The sequence below is a fragment of the Mastacembelus armatus genome, chromosome 2 (assembly GCF_900324485.2).
Source record: "Mastacembelus armatus chromosome 2, fMasArm1.2, whole genome shotgun sequence".
NCBI classification, from domain to species: Eukaryota; Metazoa; Chordata; class Actinopteri; order Synbranchiformes; family Mastacembelidae; genus Mastacembelus; species Mastacembelus armatus.
In genome coordinates, this window is record NC_046634.1 from 7,992,549 (window position 1) to 8,006,446 (window position 13,898).

The 13,898-nt window shown below is 40.0% G+C and overlaps 2 protein-coding genes across 3 annotated transcripts; both read left to right on the top strand.

The window, feature by feature from the left end:
* The first annotated feature begins 1,464 nt into the window (after positions 1 to 1,464).
* abcb6a (ATP binding cassette subfamily B member 6 (LAN blood group) a) lies at positions 1,465 to 9,492 on the top strand. Of its 2 annotated transcripts, XM_026301877.1 has the most exons (20): positions 1,465 to 1,763; positions 2,306 to 2,829; positions 3,667 to 3,807; positions 4,010 to 4,199; positions 4,647 to 4,739; positions 4,861 to 5,053; positions 5,155 to 5,276; positions 5,371 to 5,480; positions 5,570 to 5,635; positions 5,904 to 6,029; positions 6,148 to 6,224; positions 6,306 to 6,369; positions 6,459 to 6,544; positions 6,659 to 6,716; positions 6,794 to 6,898; positions 7,370 to 7,544; positions 7,736 to 7,848; positions 8,093 to 8,187; positions 8,305 to 8,373; positions 8,475 to 9,492. In XM_026301877.1, exons 2-20 carry the CDS (start codon positions 2,314 to 2,316, stop codon positions 8,632 to 8,634), a joined length of 2,559 nt encoding a protein of 852 aa, XP_026157662.1. In that variant the 5' UTR covers positions 1,465 to 1,763; positions 2,306 to 2,313; the 3' UTR covers positions 8,635 to 9,492. The 2 variants fall into 2 exon arrangements, 1 of the variants encoding a protein (XP_026157662.1); XR_003295417.1 differs by lacking the exon at positions 8,475 to 9,492 and having other exon boundaries at positions 7,736 to 7,866; positions 8,305 to 8,341.
* Positions 9,493 to 10,092: 600 nt separating this feature from the next.
* Positions 10,093 to 13,550, top strand: cnppd1 (cyclin Pas1/PHO80 domain containing 1). Its single transcript, XM_026301886.2, has 8 exons — positions 10,093 to 10,295; positions 10,602 to 10,704; positions 10,923 to 11,004; positions 11,096 to 11,216; positions 11,385 to 11,513; positions 11,592 to 11,653; positions 11,819 to 11,936; positions 12,134 to 13,550. The coding sequence occupies exons 1-8, from the start codon at positions 10,233 to 10,235 to the stop codon at positions 12,770 to 12,772; spliced, it is 1,317 nt and encodes a 438-aa protein (XP_026157671.1). The 5' UTR covers positions 10,093 to 10,232; the 3' UTR covers positions 12,773 to 13,550.
* The last annotated feature ends 348 nt before the right edge of the window (positions 13,551 to 13,898 follow it).

The window sequence follows — 13,898 nt, forward strand, 5'->3', positions numbered from 1 at the left end:
GAGAGATGAGGGGTGTGATGGGCAGGCCATCACATCCACTCAGGGACAAAAGAGCAGGGTGACAAGCAGCTGATGGACAGAAGGTCCATTTCCACTCACACAAAAGAAGTGGGGAGATGAAGCAGATTAGCAGCTCTTTATGCCCATTGTGAAGGTTCTAAATGATAAGATTTACCCCTTTTCTTTTCCCATCCCAGTCTCTGCTGTGTGTGTGTAATAGAGAGAGAGAGAGTGAGTGTGAGCTCACACAAGACTCTTTTCTCTCTTTCTTATGCACACTCCATCTGGATATACTTCCTCTTTTTCTTCTTTCACCTGCAAATGCATACACACATCTGCTGAAGAGTCTTTATCCATCCTCAGATGAAGGACAGATGCGACAGCTGGCTTTTTGAGTTACTTCCCTTCTTTCTAAACCCTAAATTTACAGTTTGATGTGAAAAGCTTTTAACTTAAACCCCCTCATCACTGAAATATAGTGTTTTTTATGTTCCTTTGACTTGAAAATTGCTCTTTTCAGTAGTAGTAGCACACTTGGGGTATACTAATATAATGTGATTAATCACTCATTCACTGGCCTTAATATAGCAGTAAAATGAGATCCCCTTAGCCATTAATAACATGCTGCACATTGTTACCATGTTGCATCTCCTCCAGGAGTACTTTATCCTCCCCACCTGTGAATATGGGATTAGAGGTTTTCTAGACTACAAAATGGTTCCTTGTCATTACACCTTTGTATTTAGTGCCATCTAGTGATCATTTTGTTACATTGCAAACTCACATTTTTCCCACTTTGGTAAAAGATTTCATATAATTAACTGTGTAGGATCCTAAACATCTATGACATTACAGATATCTGTCAATCAAAGATACATCAGCAATAATACCTAGTTTGTAATGTTAATGTAAACTGAAAGTAATGCAGTGTTGCAGAAATTGAACATAACCAATCTATTTAAGTATTGTGGTAAAAAACAGTTGTTATTTACAATTTTAGATAATTTTGTACTCGTACTAAAGGAAATATGGTACTTTTTTGACATATTTGACAGATACAGTTGCACAATTTCCCCAGAGAAGAAGCCAAATGAGGTTAGTATAATCTTTTACAATAGAGCCCTGTTACTTTTCATAATACTTTTTGCTGTTACAATTAACCAAAGGTAGTTAAAATCTCCACTTTGTTAATAAAGCTGCTTATACATATGACTTAAATACAACACACCTGCCACCGTTTTTAAGGTTTATTGAGTTTAATGTCGCAGAAACAGATTTTCTTAAAGAAAATTCTGTTTTTCTGTTTTCAGAATAAACCGTGCCTTAAGCAAAAAAACCAAAAGTAACAAAAATACGTTCAGTCATGAGAGAGATGTAATTTTTGTTTGTTTTGTTTTGTTGATAAGAAAATGCTTCCTTCCGGTTTTCCTCTTCTTCGTCACTGGATCTTTCCTGATACCATGACTCAGCAACAGTATTCGACGAGCAGCAGCACAGAGGTGCTGAGTCATGGGTCGCTGTTCCTTCACACGCTACAAGGACACTTAGCAGCGCATGTAGCTACTCGGGGTTGGTGACAGCGATGGGAGACTCACACACATTACAAGCTGTCGTTTGTGCTATAACCCGGTGTAACGTTAGCCGACTAGCTCAGCTGGTTTCCAGCTAATTGTTTTTAGCAGACGTGCTAACGTTAGCTCCTCAGGGGTAGCTAACGTCCTATTACTGACGTTGAAGTGGACAGCCGCCGCCTGGACAAATAGGTAAATGTTAAAGATTAAGCTGTTTTATTTATTTATTTATTTAATGGGGTTGAAGCTTTTTGCATGTTGTGCTGAAGGTGTCTGGGCGGGGTGACGGTTTATAACCAGCTGCTTGAAGTTCACAGCGTTATATAAGTTAGTGTTGTAGAGTCTGTAAGATAGTTTTGGTTTGTTTACTACTTTATTAATCCCACACGGGGCAATTACATAGGGCGTAGGCAGCACATCCCAAATTTCAGTTTAAATATATATGAAAACACACAGACACACAGACAGAAAAGACATTTTTACACAAATTGCAGCAGAAGCTTCATATTAAATTCAACCACAAACAAGAACCAATCAAAAAATAAATAAAAAGTCATTACTACTCGTCTATACTCTAATTCTTGTTACAAATAGCTTCTGGCAAAAAAAGTGAACTTACATCGATTGGTTATGCACTTAATACTTCTGAGTTGCCTTCCAGAAGCCTACACTTCTGCACTTAGTGGTTTATCTGTCTGTTTTGGTCTCTAATTAACTTAATTCTCTCTCCCCAGCTGCAGCCATGGTGTTTATGCAGAGCTACTGCGAAGCCAATTCCTCCATCTCTCACACCTGGGTGGATGAAGGCATCTCCCCCTGCTTCTACTTCACGCTGGTCCCCACCATCCTGCTGACCATCGCCTTCTTCCTCGGCACCATCCACTGCATATTCTATCAGAAATATGGCACAGCAATGGAACCCAAGTTCATGCCCCGTTCCCGCCTGTACGTTTTCCAACAGGCCATCTCCGTCCTTCTCCTGGTCCAGTTTCTGGGTGGGCTAGTGTGGCAGGCTGCCAGTGGAGGTGAGCTCCCGGGCTATGTGGTGTTGTATGGCTGCTTCTCTGTATTGGCCTGGGCCTGGGCTATAGCCCTGCTGACAGTGGAGAGACGAAGGGTCCTAGTGATGGACCGAACAAGGGGTCATAGCACGGTCCTGCTGCTGTTCTGGGCTATCGCTTTTTCAGCTGAGAACCTGGCTTTTGTCTCCTGGTACAGTCCTCACTGGTGGTGGGGCCTGGAGAACAATCAACAACAGGTGAGAGAGGAAGCAATGTTGCATTTTCTAACCATAATTTTAAAAACTGACTCAAAGAAGACAAACTTAGCAGTATTTGTTCTTTAGCAGCACACTTCAGGTTTCTGTTGGTTCTTGTGTACAGCACACTGCATCCAGGTCATGTGCATTGCTTTACTGTTGTCCTTGTGTTTGTGTTCCCATTTGTTCAGGATTAGGTTTAACTGATTTTATTTATCTAATCTTAATCCAGAAATGTGCTGATAGTGGTTGCCTTTATGTGTGTATTTTAAGTGTGTCTCTTTAGTTAACTATGCTCAAAGCTTTATAGTCTGTCTTGACAAGCTGGGCCCTACAAAATATGTCAACACCAACATAAATGTGCACAAAGTTGTTTTTTTTGCTGAGTCATTGCCTTATCTGATTTACAGATCCCAGACAACTGCTCAAATCTTAAGATAGAATCTCTCCCCTCCCACACCACTATAGTAGTTCCAACTATAATTCTCAGCATGACTCGACGTTTTTGTCATTTATTTGTATCGTTTGTTTTGTTCTTAATATGAAATATGCAGTGGCTCTCTAGTCTAAAGCCCCCCTTTTCAAAATGAGCTTAAGAAAAGCATTATCCCATTTATTAAATAAACTTGTACAATTATGTATTAATCTAAGTAACTCAAATGCATTGTTATCCTCTATTTTAATAAAGGACACATCTAATGCAGACCTCAGTTTAGTCATCTTCCCATGTGCAGCTGTGTTATAAGCATTAAATTTACAGCTCCCCCTGTTACATGCTGTTTAACTGCAATGCAGTGCCCATATTAATCTGTTTGTAATTATCTATGAACCTCTCAGGTGCTGTTTGCCCTGTGGCTGATGCGTTACATTGGCACCGGGCTGCTGTTTTTCATTGGTCTCAAAGCTCCCGGACTACCACGTAGACCATACATGCTACTGATAAACGAAGATGAGCGGGATGTAGAGAACTCTGGACAGGTAATGATACGTAAATACCACCTTGAAGTTTTCCCCTTCTGATTTGAAGGCTATACTACCTTTTTTTTACACCTTGTTTAACGCACATCAGTAAAACCTGTGACATTTCTATTTGATATCAGTATCTCCGTTCTCAAGTATACACTTGATTCTGCTTTTATACGATGCTGTGTCAGATATTTAGTGTGTTTCTCTATCCCAGAGTCTGTTGGGCAGAACTGAAGACAGCCAGTCAACCTGGCAGGGCTTCAGAAAGAAAGTGCGTCTGCTTGTTCCCTACATGTGGCCAAGACACAACATCTTCCTGCAGCTGCTTGTTCTCTTCTGTTTGGGGCTGCTGGGAGTTGAGAGGGTTATTAATGTGTTTGTGCCCATTTACTACAAGAATATCGGTAGGTGAAATATCTTTTTACCTTGCCCTGTAGATGTAAATTTATTTCAGAGATACTTCACAAGTTACATGGCCTGTTGCGGTTGTTACAAGTAGCCTGAGCCACAGGCCAATAGAGCTCTAGTGTTTATTCATTTTGAGCCACAGGTCGCAGGCTTCAAGAGTCACATAAAACTCACCAAACAGATAGTGTTGAATATACACCTGGTGGCTTGTGCAGAGACTCATCAAGTTCAGCATGCACTGTTCCTCAGGATGTGTGATGCCATGAAATTGAGGCATCCATCTCCTGATGTCACTGAGCTTCTGGAGGACATGGAGATGAATATAAAATATCTTAATGACAGAGAACAACTTGAAAATTTTACCTGTCTTGTTTATCAGTTTGTTCATCTTCCTTATCTTTGAGCCAGACCCCATCTTTACCTTTATGTCTTTCTCCCCTCAGTGAATGAACTGACTGATGGCAGCAGCTGGCATACTGTGGCCACTACTGTGTGTATTTATGTGCTACTCAAGTTCCTGCAGGGCGGAGGGGCAGGTAATACTTTATGTCCTGGATAGATCATTTAACCACCCATTGATTGTCTGCTTGCCGTCACACATCACATGACTATAGCGATTAGGTTTGTGACTTTCATCCATATTTTGCCTGTTCTCAGGTGCCTCTGGGTTTGTCAGTAACATGCGCTCTTTCCTGTGGATCCGGGTGCAGCAGTTCACTAACCGTGTGGTTCAGGTGCGTTTGTTTGCTCACTTGCACTCCCTCTCCCTGCGCTGGCATCTGGGCCGCAAAACTGGTGAAGTGCTGAGAAGCATCGACCGTGGCACTTCGTCCATTAACAGCCTGCTCAGGTAAGACGATGCTGGATGTGCTGGAGGATTGTAAAAGCATTGGAAAATTAAATGAGCAGTTTGATTAAAGACTTTACTTATCTGTCCTTTTTTCTCCATAGCTACATAGTGTTCAGCATCTTCCCAACCATTGCTGATATTGTCATTTCTATCATCTACTTCATCACTTATTTCAATGCCTGGTTTGGCCTTATTGTCTTCATCTGTATGACACTGTACCTCAGTAAGTAGTACATGTTGAACCATTACTATTCACTGTTCCACTATATTGTTTGAATATTCCTTCCGAGGTTTCTGATTGTTTATTTTTCCTCCAGCCCTCACCATCATCATCACTGAATGGAGGACCAAGTACAGGCGAGACATGAATCAGCAGGACAACCTTGCCAAGTCCAAAGCTGTGGACTCCTTGTTAAACTTTGAGACGGTACATCAAACATTTTGATCTTTGATTCCAAGACTCTCTAAGATGTCAAACCTGAAACTCCACCATCATTTCAATTTTCTGTTTAATAGGTCAAATACTACAATGCAGAGAACTATGAGGTCAGTCGTTTTGAGGATGCCATCTTAAAATATCAGGTAAGTCAAAGGTATTTAATTATAAAAACAGCCAATTAAATGTTTTTTGCAACTATATATGTTTTAGAGAATACAGACTTCGCTGCAGCTGTAGGTTGATTTAGAGCTGGTGTGTATCAAGCAGGGTATGAAGCCACGAACAGGGAATTATTGTTGTAAAACTGGAAGATTATTTTAGTGAAATTACATCTGAATTTAAATATCTATCACTAAATTTTTTTTTTTAACTGGCCTGAAAATAAAAGATCTTTGCTCCCTCTGTTTCTAGGCGTCAGAGTGGAAGACCCAAGCATCCCTGGCCTTGCTCAACCAGACACAGAACTTGATCATCGGATCAGGCCTGTTGGCCGGCTCCCTGCTCTGTGCCTATTTTGTGACTGAAGGAAAGTTCCAGGTACTGGTCACATCAACATGTCCTTAGTGAAAGTGGAAGTGACAATTAGTTCAAAAATATTTTACCGATGAAAACAAAAAATAGTGATACTGTCTTGTAAAAAATCTTCTGATTCTAGGTTGGAGATTTTGTTCTCTTTGGTACTTACATTATCCAGCTGTACACCCCTCTCAACTGGTTTGGAACCTACTACAGGTAAGAAGAGGAGGAGATGCATTGTGGTTTATAGCGTGGGAAAGGTTTTCTTGTTTTAAACTGCTGCCTTTTTTATTGTAGAATGATCCAGAACTCTTTCATCGACATGGAGAGCATGTTCAAACTTTTTGAAGAGGAGGAAGAGGTACGTTTGAAACTGACACATCCAGGTTTTCACTGTCAGTAATCTATTATCCACACTTTGGAATTGGCTGTATTTGTTTCCCTGTGCAGGTGAAGGATGAAGTGAATGCAGGAAGTCTTCTATACAAACAGGGAAAAGTGGAATTTGAGAATGTTTACTTCAGCTACACAAATGGGTTTGTTCATAGTTTTTTTTTCATAGGATAGGAACAACTAACTGTGGTTATCAACTAAGTTTAAGTACAGAACATTTTGAGTTTTAAAAGGTTAAATTTGTACATCTTTTACAGCAAGGAGATTCTTAAGGATGTTTCCTTCACTGTACTGCCTGGACAGACAGTTGCCTTGGTAAGTGTCAGGCCTGTGGTCACTGTAACTATAGTCGCCATTGAAGCTGTGTAGTTATTTGCTGATATTCTCCACAGGTTGGGCCATCAGGGTCTGGAAAGAGCACCATCATTCGACTGATCTTCCGTTTCTATGACGTCCAGGGAGGCTGCATTCGCATCGACGGCCAAGATATATCAAAAGTGAGACGGAGAGTAATAACATGAATATATGTTGCGAAAAACAAATGCAAATTGGTACAATGTGCATATATTCAGAGTGAAACTAGTGACATGAACACATATATACCAGTACAATTCATTATCTCTACAATTAAAAACTACCTTTTTAATCTGTGATAGATTTAAGAACATTACAAATATGGCCACAAACATTACATTAGTTTAAATAGTGCCTCCATGATGCATGAATTAAAATTTTAAGCTTTACATTATATGACAAGGACAGCTTAATAATATGCACCCAGAGCTAAATGCATTAGTGCAATGAAGTACTTCAGCTGCTTATGCATAAATATGCCCCTTGTTATGTTGCTCCTGAGATTACCAAGAGCAATGAAAGCAGAAGTTACAGTGTGTCTAGCATTTTGTGACTGAACATTTACAGGCACACTGTGGACTTGTAATTACCCTGTTTTCATTGGCTCTGCTCAGGTGAAGCAGACGTCTCTACGAGCTCACATCGGCGTGGTTCCCCAGGATACTGTGCTTTTTAACGACACCATCCGGGATAATATTCGCTACGGTCGCATCTCTGCCAGTGATCTAGAAGTGGAGGAAGCAGCCATAGCTGCTGATATCCATGATAAAATCATGGCCTTTCCTGATGGTATTTTTTTCTTTCTGGCTCATACTTCCAGTACTGTATGTAGCAGATATTCAAAGTAATATGAAGAATCCAAATCCTGTTGATCAGCTGCCAGGGTTTGTCTGAGTCCTAGAGAGCAGCTGTAAGATGTCCTATAGTCAGATTTCTTTTTTAAATCACCTATCTTTTTTTTCTTTTTTTTTCTCTGGCAGGTTATGATACGCAGGTGGGTGAAAGAGGTCTGAAGCTGAGTGGAGGAGAGAAGCAGAGGGTGGCCATTGCCAGAACTATCCTGAAAGCACCACAGATCATCCTGCTGGATGAGGTGTGATTTTTAGAAGAGGTGCAGTGGTATTTAAATGGACAAGCAGATGGATGTTGAATCCTAATGATGAAGTTCTGGAGAACAACCATGTCGTGTTTTTTTTTTTTTTTTTTCCTCAGCTTGCATGTTGATATTCACTTAATTTAAATCCTTTCACAAACCTTGCATAACTCGTTTCACTATTATTCTGCAGTAAATGTTGAAATCCAGAGATGCAGTTGTATAATGTGCTGTCTCTCTGTAGGCCACATCAGCACTAGACACACAAACAGAACGCAACATTCAGGCCTCTTTAGCCAAAGTCTGTGCCAACCGGACTACAGTTGTTGTTGCTCATAGGTAAGAGATGCAGATACTCTAGATTTGTTTTTTCTTTGTGATGCATTTTTGTTTCTGTTATCTTTATTTAAGAAGTTAAGTCTCTTCTGTTTGTCCTGGTTTCCACTTATACTGTAGGTTGTCCACCATAATTGGAGCAGATCAGATTCTGGTGGTCAGGGATGGCCAGATTGCTGAACGAGGACAGTGAGTGTGTTTTATTAACCTCTAGCTCTGAATTACATGCTATCCACTGTGCAATACACACTCTTGTTTACTGAATAAGTGACTCTTTCTCTCTAATCAAGACATGAGGAATTGCTACTCAAGGGAGGCCTGTATGCAGACATGTGGCTGAAGCAACAGCAGAGCCAGGACTTGGATTCCTCGTCAGACACAGAAGCCAAAGATCGCAAATCTGAGAAGCTGCAGCCACCATCAACCTCTTCAGGCCACCATGGCCACTGAATATCTGATTTCTTTTGTTTTTAAAGAACTCTACATTTGAATTTCCCTATTAATTGTGAAAACTGAATAGATGGTTTCAATGTGATGGTACACTCAGCTAGATTAACATATTTATTTTTAAAGGTTTTTTTTTTTTTTTTTAGTTAATGTGTGATAGCTGGTTATGAAAGTGAGGTAAAGTGTCTTAGTAAAGCTCAGCAGTTACAAACACTCAGTTCAAATGTATCTAAGAGACATTTATTTAAGTTTATATTTTGTGTGTGATAGTCTAATCATTATCACAAATAATAGATGTAGACACTTTTTTTTTTTTTTTTTTTTAAGTTGAAACAAGACACTGACTACAAAGCTAAAGAATAAAAGGAATGTATATAGTCTCGTGCCTTCATCACATGACATGCTGAGTGTTCTAGCACGTGAACATTTTTTGGAGCATATTTTTGCCTTTTTTTTATTGTCATATATGCTGTTTTCTTTTCCTAGTGCAAAGATAAAAAAGGGAAAGTTGCAAGAATAGGAGAACAAATAGTGCTAATCTCAGCCTCAGCACTACATCTTGTACTCAGGGGATAATGATGCCATAGATGATAAAGTATGAATGATCGTGGGTTGGTTATATATATGTTGATTGTCTGATCCTTCCATTTTTTTAATTTTCAAGTAAAATATGACAATCGTATGTTTTAAATCTGTTTTCAACTGGCTAATCTTTTTTTTTTTCTGCATGAAAAAATATAACATCACCCACAATAGCTGGGGCAGTAGTAATACAAACAGTATCTGAAAGTGACAATCTCAGCTGTCAGGATGTGTTCCCTTTGCTCTGATGAAGTTGTAATTAAAGATGAGTGATATTAATTTGTGTTAGTTTGTTTTTTCTGACCTTTTCTAATCAGTAAATTGAATTGAAACCCATGACATGCAAAACCCTTAGCAAATTGACTGAAGTGTACAGTGGAGCCCTCTGTTGGCCAAATTATGTAACTGCATTTTAAAAATACAGCATGACGTTATAAAGGTAAAGTAAATAATACTAGTGCCACTTAAGGTGTTTTTGAGGAAATTATGGAATATATAGTCTTACAGTAAAACCAAACTTAAATATGTACAAACTTTCTCCAAAACACTGCTCCAAAACAAATTGTTAGTAATAGCAATCTACCATTTAAAGTGAAAAGATCTTCGCACAAAACACCCAAGAAAATGTTTTAATAATGTAAATAATGTAGAAAATAATCAGTCATTGGTTTTGCTGTGTTTCTTTGCATTTCACTGACAAAAACAAACTCTATTTGTGATTTTATTTTCGTGGAACCTCAGTGGTACGAGCACATCTCATGTAATCCTAAACGCGCGCTCCCGTATCTGTTTCCACGGGGTGGGGCTAAAACGGGTACCACTCGACAAGGTAGCATCTCTCGACAAAACACCGTCACAGCCAATCAGAACGCAGCTGCTGTGCCTGGAAAAAAAAACAGCTAAGCGCTTCAATCGTCACTGACTGTTCCTGGTCAGGGCGTGTTACTAGCTGGGCTTTACCAGGCCAAGCAGTCGTTTTCTCTGGAATTAACTTGAGTAATGTTTAATACACAGTAAATATGGATTTCGACGCTTTGTTTAACGAAAGTACATTTCAGTTTTCGGACTTCCAGGAGTTCACGGTAGGTCAACAAATTTACGCTACGGAAGCTAACGCTAGGCGCATTAGCTAAGTCAGCCAGCTAGCTAAGTTAGCTGTCATTTAATATTGCGTCCCTGTATAAAATGTTACAGACAAAGTTAGAGCTGTAGAACTAATGTGGTCTTAGCTTGCTAGCTAGATGTTTCTGCTAAAGCTGAACGGCGTGTCGTTCAAAAGTGCAAACTAAAAAACGATGGGTTAAGCTGTAACGTTAGCTCCGCTGCTTTTATTTTACGCGCTAGTTTAGCTCTCAGTTAACTTAATGTTGTATTTATTGTGTTCATAGTTCCTCCCCGGACACCAGAAGCTGACCGAACGAATGAGAAAGCGACTGTATTATGGCCTGGACAAAGACGTTTCATTAGATGCCCTCTCTTGCCCTGTTACAGGTGAGTTAAATATTATAAGTTAACTAATGTATAAAACACTGGATGTGGCTGTTTCTGACTAGCAATAAGCCACTGTCAGGAGAAGATGGTTTTAGTGACGCAACAACTATTTAGGTAGAACTTCATAGGAGTTTGTCACTTAGAGCTTACATGTACAGTAATGCCTTAAATCCATAATAACATTGATTTTTTTTGTCTTTCTATATGCACGGTTACAGACATTGCCGTCGAAATCTTCCAGAAGTCTGCCCCAAGCCCGATACGAAAGCTCCACAAGAAGTATGCTTCTCATGTTGCCAGGTTTGTACTGTGCTTCATATACGTGTGCATAGACTATACAAATAAAGCATTGCTAGTCATGCATCTAAAACCAATCTACTGTTTGCTTCAGGGAAGCTTGCATCTCTCCGTGTGCCATGATGCTGGCTCTGGTTTACATAGAAAGACTCAGACATAGAAACCCAGAATACCTGCAAAAGATTTCCTCCTCTGACCTCTTCCTGATCTCTATGGTAAGTGTTTGGTTCAGAGGTCATCCTTAGTGTGTCACTGATATTTTTAGAGTAGTCAACTCTCATCTCTGGAGTTTGAGATGTTTGTATGGCTGCCTATCGGAGCTTGTGTTTTCTGTCCTTAAAGGGTTTATAATGATACAGCACTGATCTCTCACTCTGAATTAGATGGTTGCTAGCAAATACCTGTATGATGAAGGGGAGGAAGAAGAAGTCTTCAATGATGAGTGGGGAGCAGCTGGAAAGCTGGATGTCCAAACAGTCAATAACCTGGAGATGAACTTCTTGAATGCTATTGTAAGTGTCCATTTGTGTCTGTGTGCATGCATGTTTGGCTCAGGTTCTTTGTTCCAAACCTTGTGTCGCATCTTCTAGGAGTGGAGCCTCTTCACGGAGCCAAATGACTTCTTCGATATATTGAGTGAACTGGAGACCAGGTTGGTGTCAGTATAGGACTGTAACTGTCCCTGCACTTCAATGACCTTTGATAATCATTTACAAGAATTGACATTATTTTGATATATGGGTCTTGCTAAGATTTAAGCAAACTGATGTTCACTGTGATTCAGAGTTGTAAAATACAACATAACATGTATTTCCAGCATCGCGGAGCGGCAAGGGATGAAGCGTGGCTGGTTCACCTACACTGACCTCTGTGTGCTGCTGGAACAATCAGCATGGAGTCAAGCCCTCACAGCTATTTACCAGCACTTTACGAAGGTGAAAAGTACATTTCATTTTAAAGGAGCTTAGTCTGTTTGTGCTTTGAATGTTTAACATGTTTTTTTTTTTATGCATCTTGTTTTTATTCTCCATTTTGAACTTAAGGCTAAACAAACACTACAGTAAAGTTAAAAATTCCAAAGGAAAATCGGTTATTAGATTTGCTCCCATTTATTTATTTATTTATTTTTTAGGTTTCCTGTATGCTCAGCCTGGTCTATCTGACCAGTGTGGCTGCCCTTATTGCCACCAGTGCTGTGCTGCACCAGCTGAGTCTCTCCAAGAGCGACCAGTCCGTGTTCACACCTCTAGTCGAGATCAGCCCAGCCCACCTTCATGCCTGTAACCTAAACCCTGGTGCAGCCCAGTGCCCCCCTGGTTGTATTCTGGCAAACAAGAGTCTTAACCGTCAAGCCATTGCACTTGGAATAGGCAAACACCACAGACAAAGTCCACCATTGGCTTCCACACAGACATCAGTATTGTGTCTCTGGGGGTCCTTCCTTTCCTCAATGGGTCACATACATCCTGAAACAAAATCTGAAGTAGAAACTTCCCAAACCTGGTCTACTGCTTCCTACTTCTGTCCTGGTTGTCTTGCAACCCTCCCTCCTCTTCAATGTGGGCTAAGAAACACCTCATCACTCTTAACTCACGGTCCCTTTGATAACCATCAGGGTCACGTGCCATGGCTGTTCTCCAATCTCTTTGGAGCAGTGGAACCAAGTCAGAACTCTCACCTTGGGATGTTTCCCCCTGTACAGCTGGGACCCTGTCATCCAGAGTCCATGTTACCTGTTGACAAAGCACAAGCTCTGCTCATATCTGGTTAGAGACCAGCAAACACCACTGCCCTCAGCCTGTAGTAATAAACTCTGGAAACCAGCCCTGTTTTCATGACCCATCAGCTGCTTTGAGTAATGTTTTGAGCTTACCATATCTAGAATACAGGTGAAAAGGCAAAATCACATTTCAGAGGCAAAAAGAGTTCGGGTGGAATTTTGCTTTGTACTGCAAAATAAATTTGCCATAAGCAAAATGCTAGTGTTCAGTTGTTTTACTACAGAAAATATTGCCAGATTTGAAGATCCTTTAATATGTTTTTCTTATATGCAACAGCATAGTTCAAAATCCACATTAATCACTGTTTGAAAGTTCAGACCTGTCAAGTGCTGGAGTAGGGTGTTTGAGATGAGTGGGTATGACTTGTTATATCACGGCTGTAATGTTAAGGTGGCTTGCTGTTTAGGTAAAGAGACGAGGCTTTGCAGTATATCGGAGTTTCACAGTAAGTTTTTGTTTTTTAAATGTAGGGGCATTGTTACATCCATGTTTGCTTAGCGTGACATGTATTTCTCATGTATTCATATGAAGGTTTACATCAGACCTTGGTCATACACATGTTCAGAGCACTGATTTTGTACAGCACAGTTTTTTTTGTTCCTATTTGTGAAACCAGCTGTCTTTTTTCTTCAGGAGCAAAACAGTTTGAATGCAGAGTGCATCTCCATACCTCAGTGTGACACTGACCACACAGAAGTCAAAACCTTTTTCCTGTAACAGCAATGTTTGGCTAAATGTAAGAAATTAACCTAGACGTTCCCCCAAGAGGGGAGGTTTGCAAAAAGGATGAGCCCCTGGGACTTTGTGTAAATTCTGGTTGGTGTTTTTCAAGTGAGCATTTTAACATGTTAACAGGTTCTTTGTTATTATGGTCTGAAATTTGCACATGTGGCTCCATTTCTTTCTGCAGACCATTCGACTATGATAATCACATTGTCAAGTTTAGCTCCTAAACACCAGAAAAAATGTAAAGATTGGTTTATATTTTATATCTGCATGTCCACACCTGGTCCGAAGGACTTTGTAATTGAACCTTTGAGAAATTATAAGCGTTTGCATTTGATATACTTTGAAGCATAAAGTCCTTTAATTTTGTAAATGCTGTTAAATGCAAAT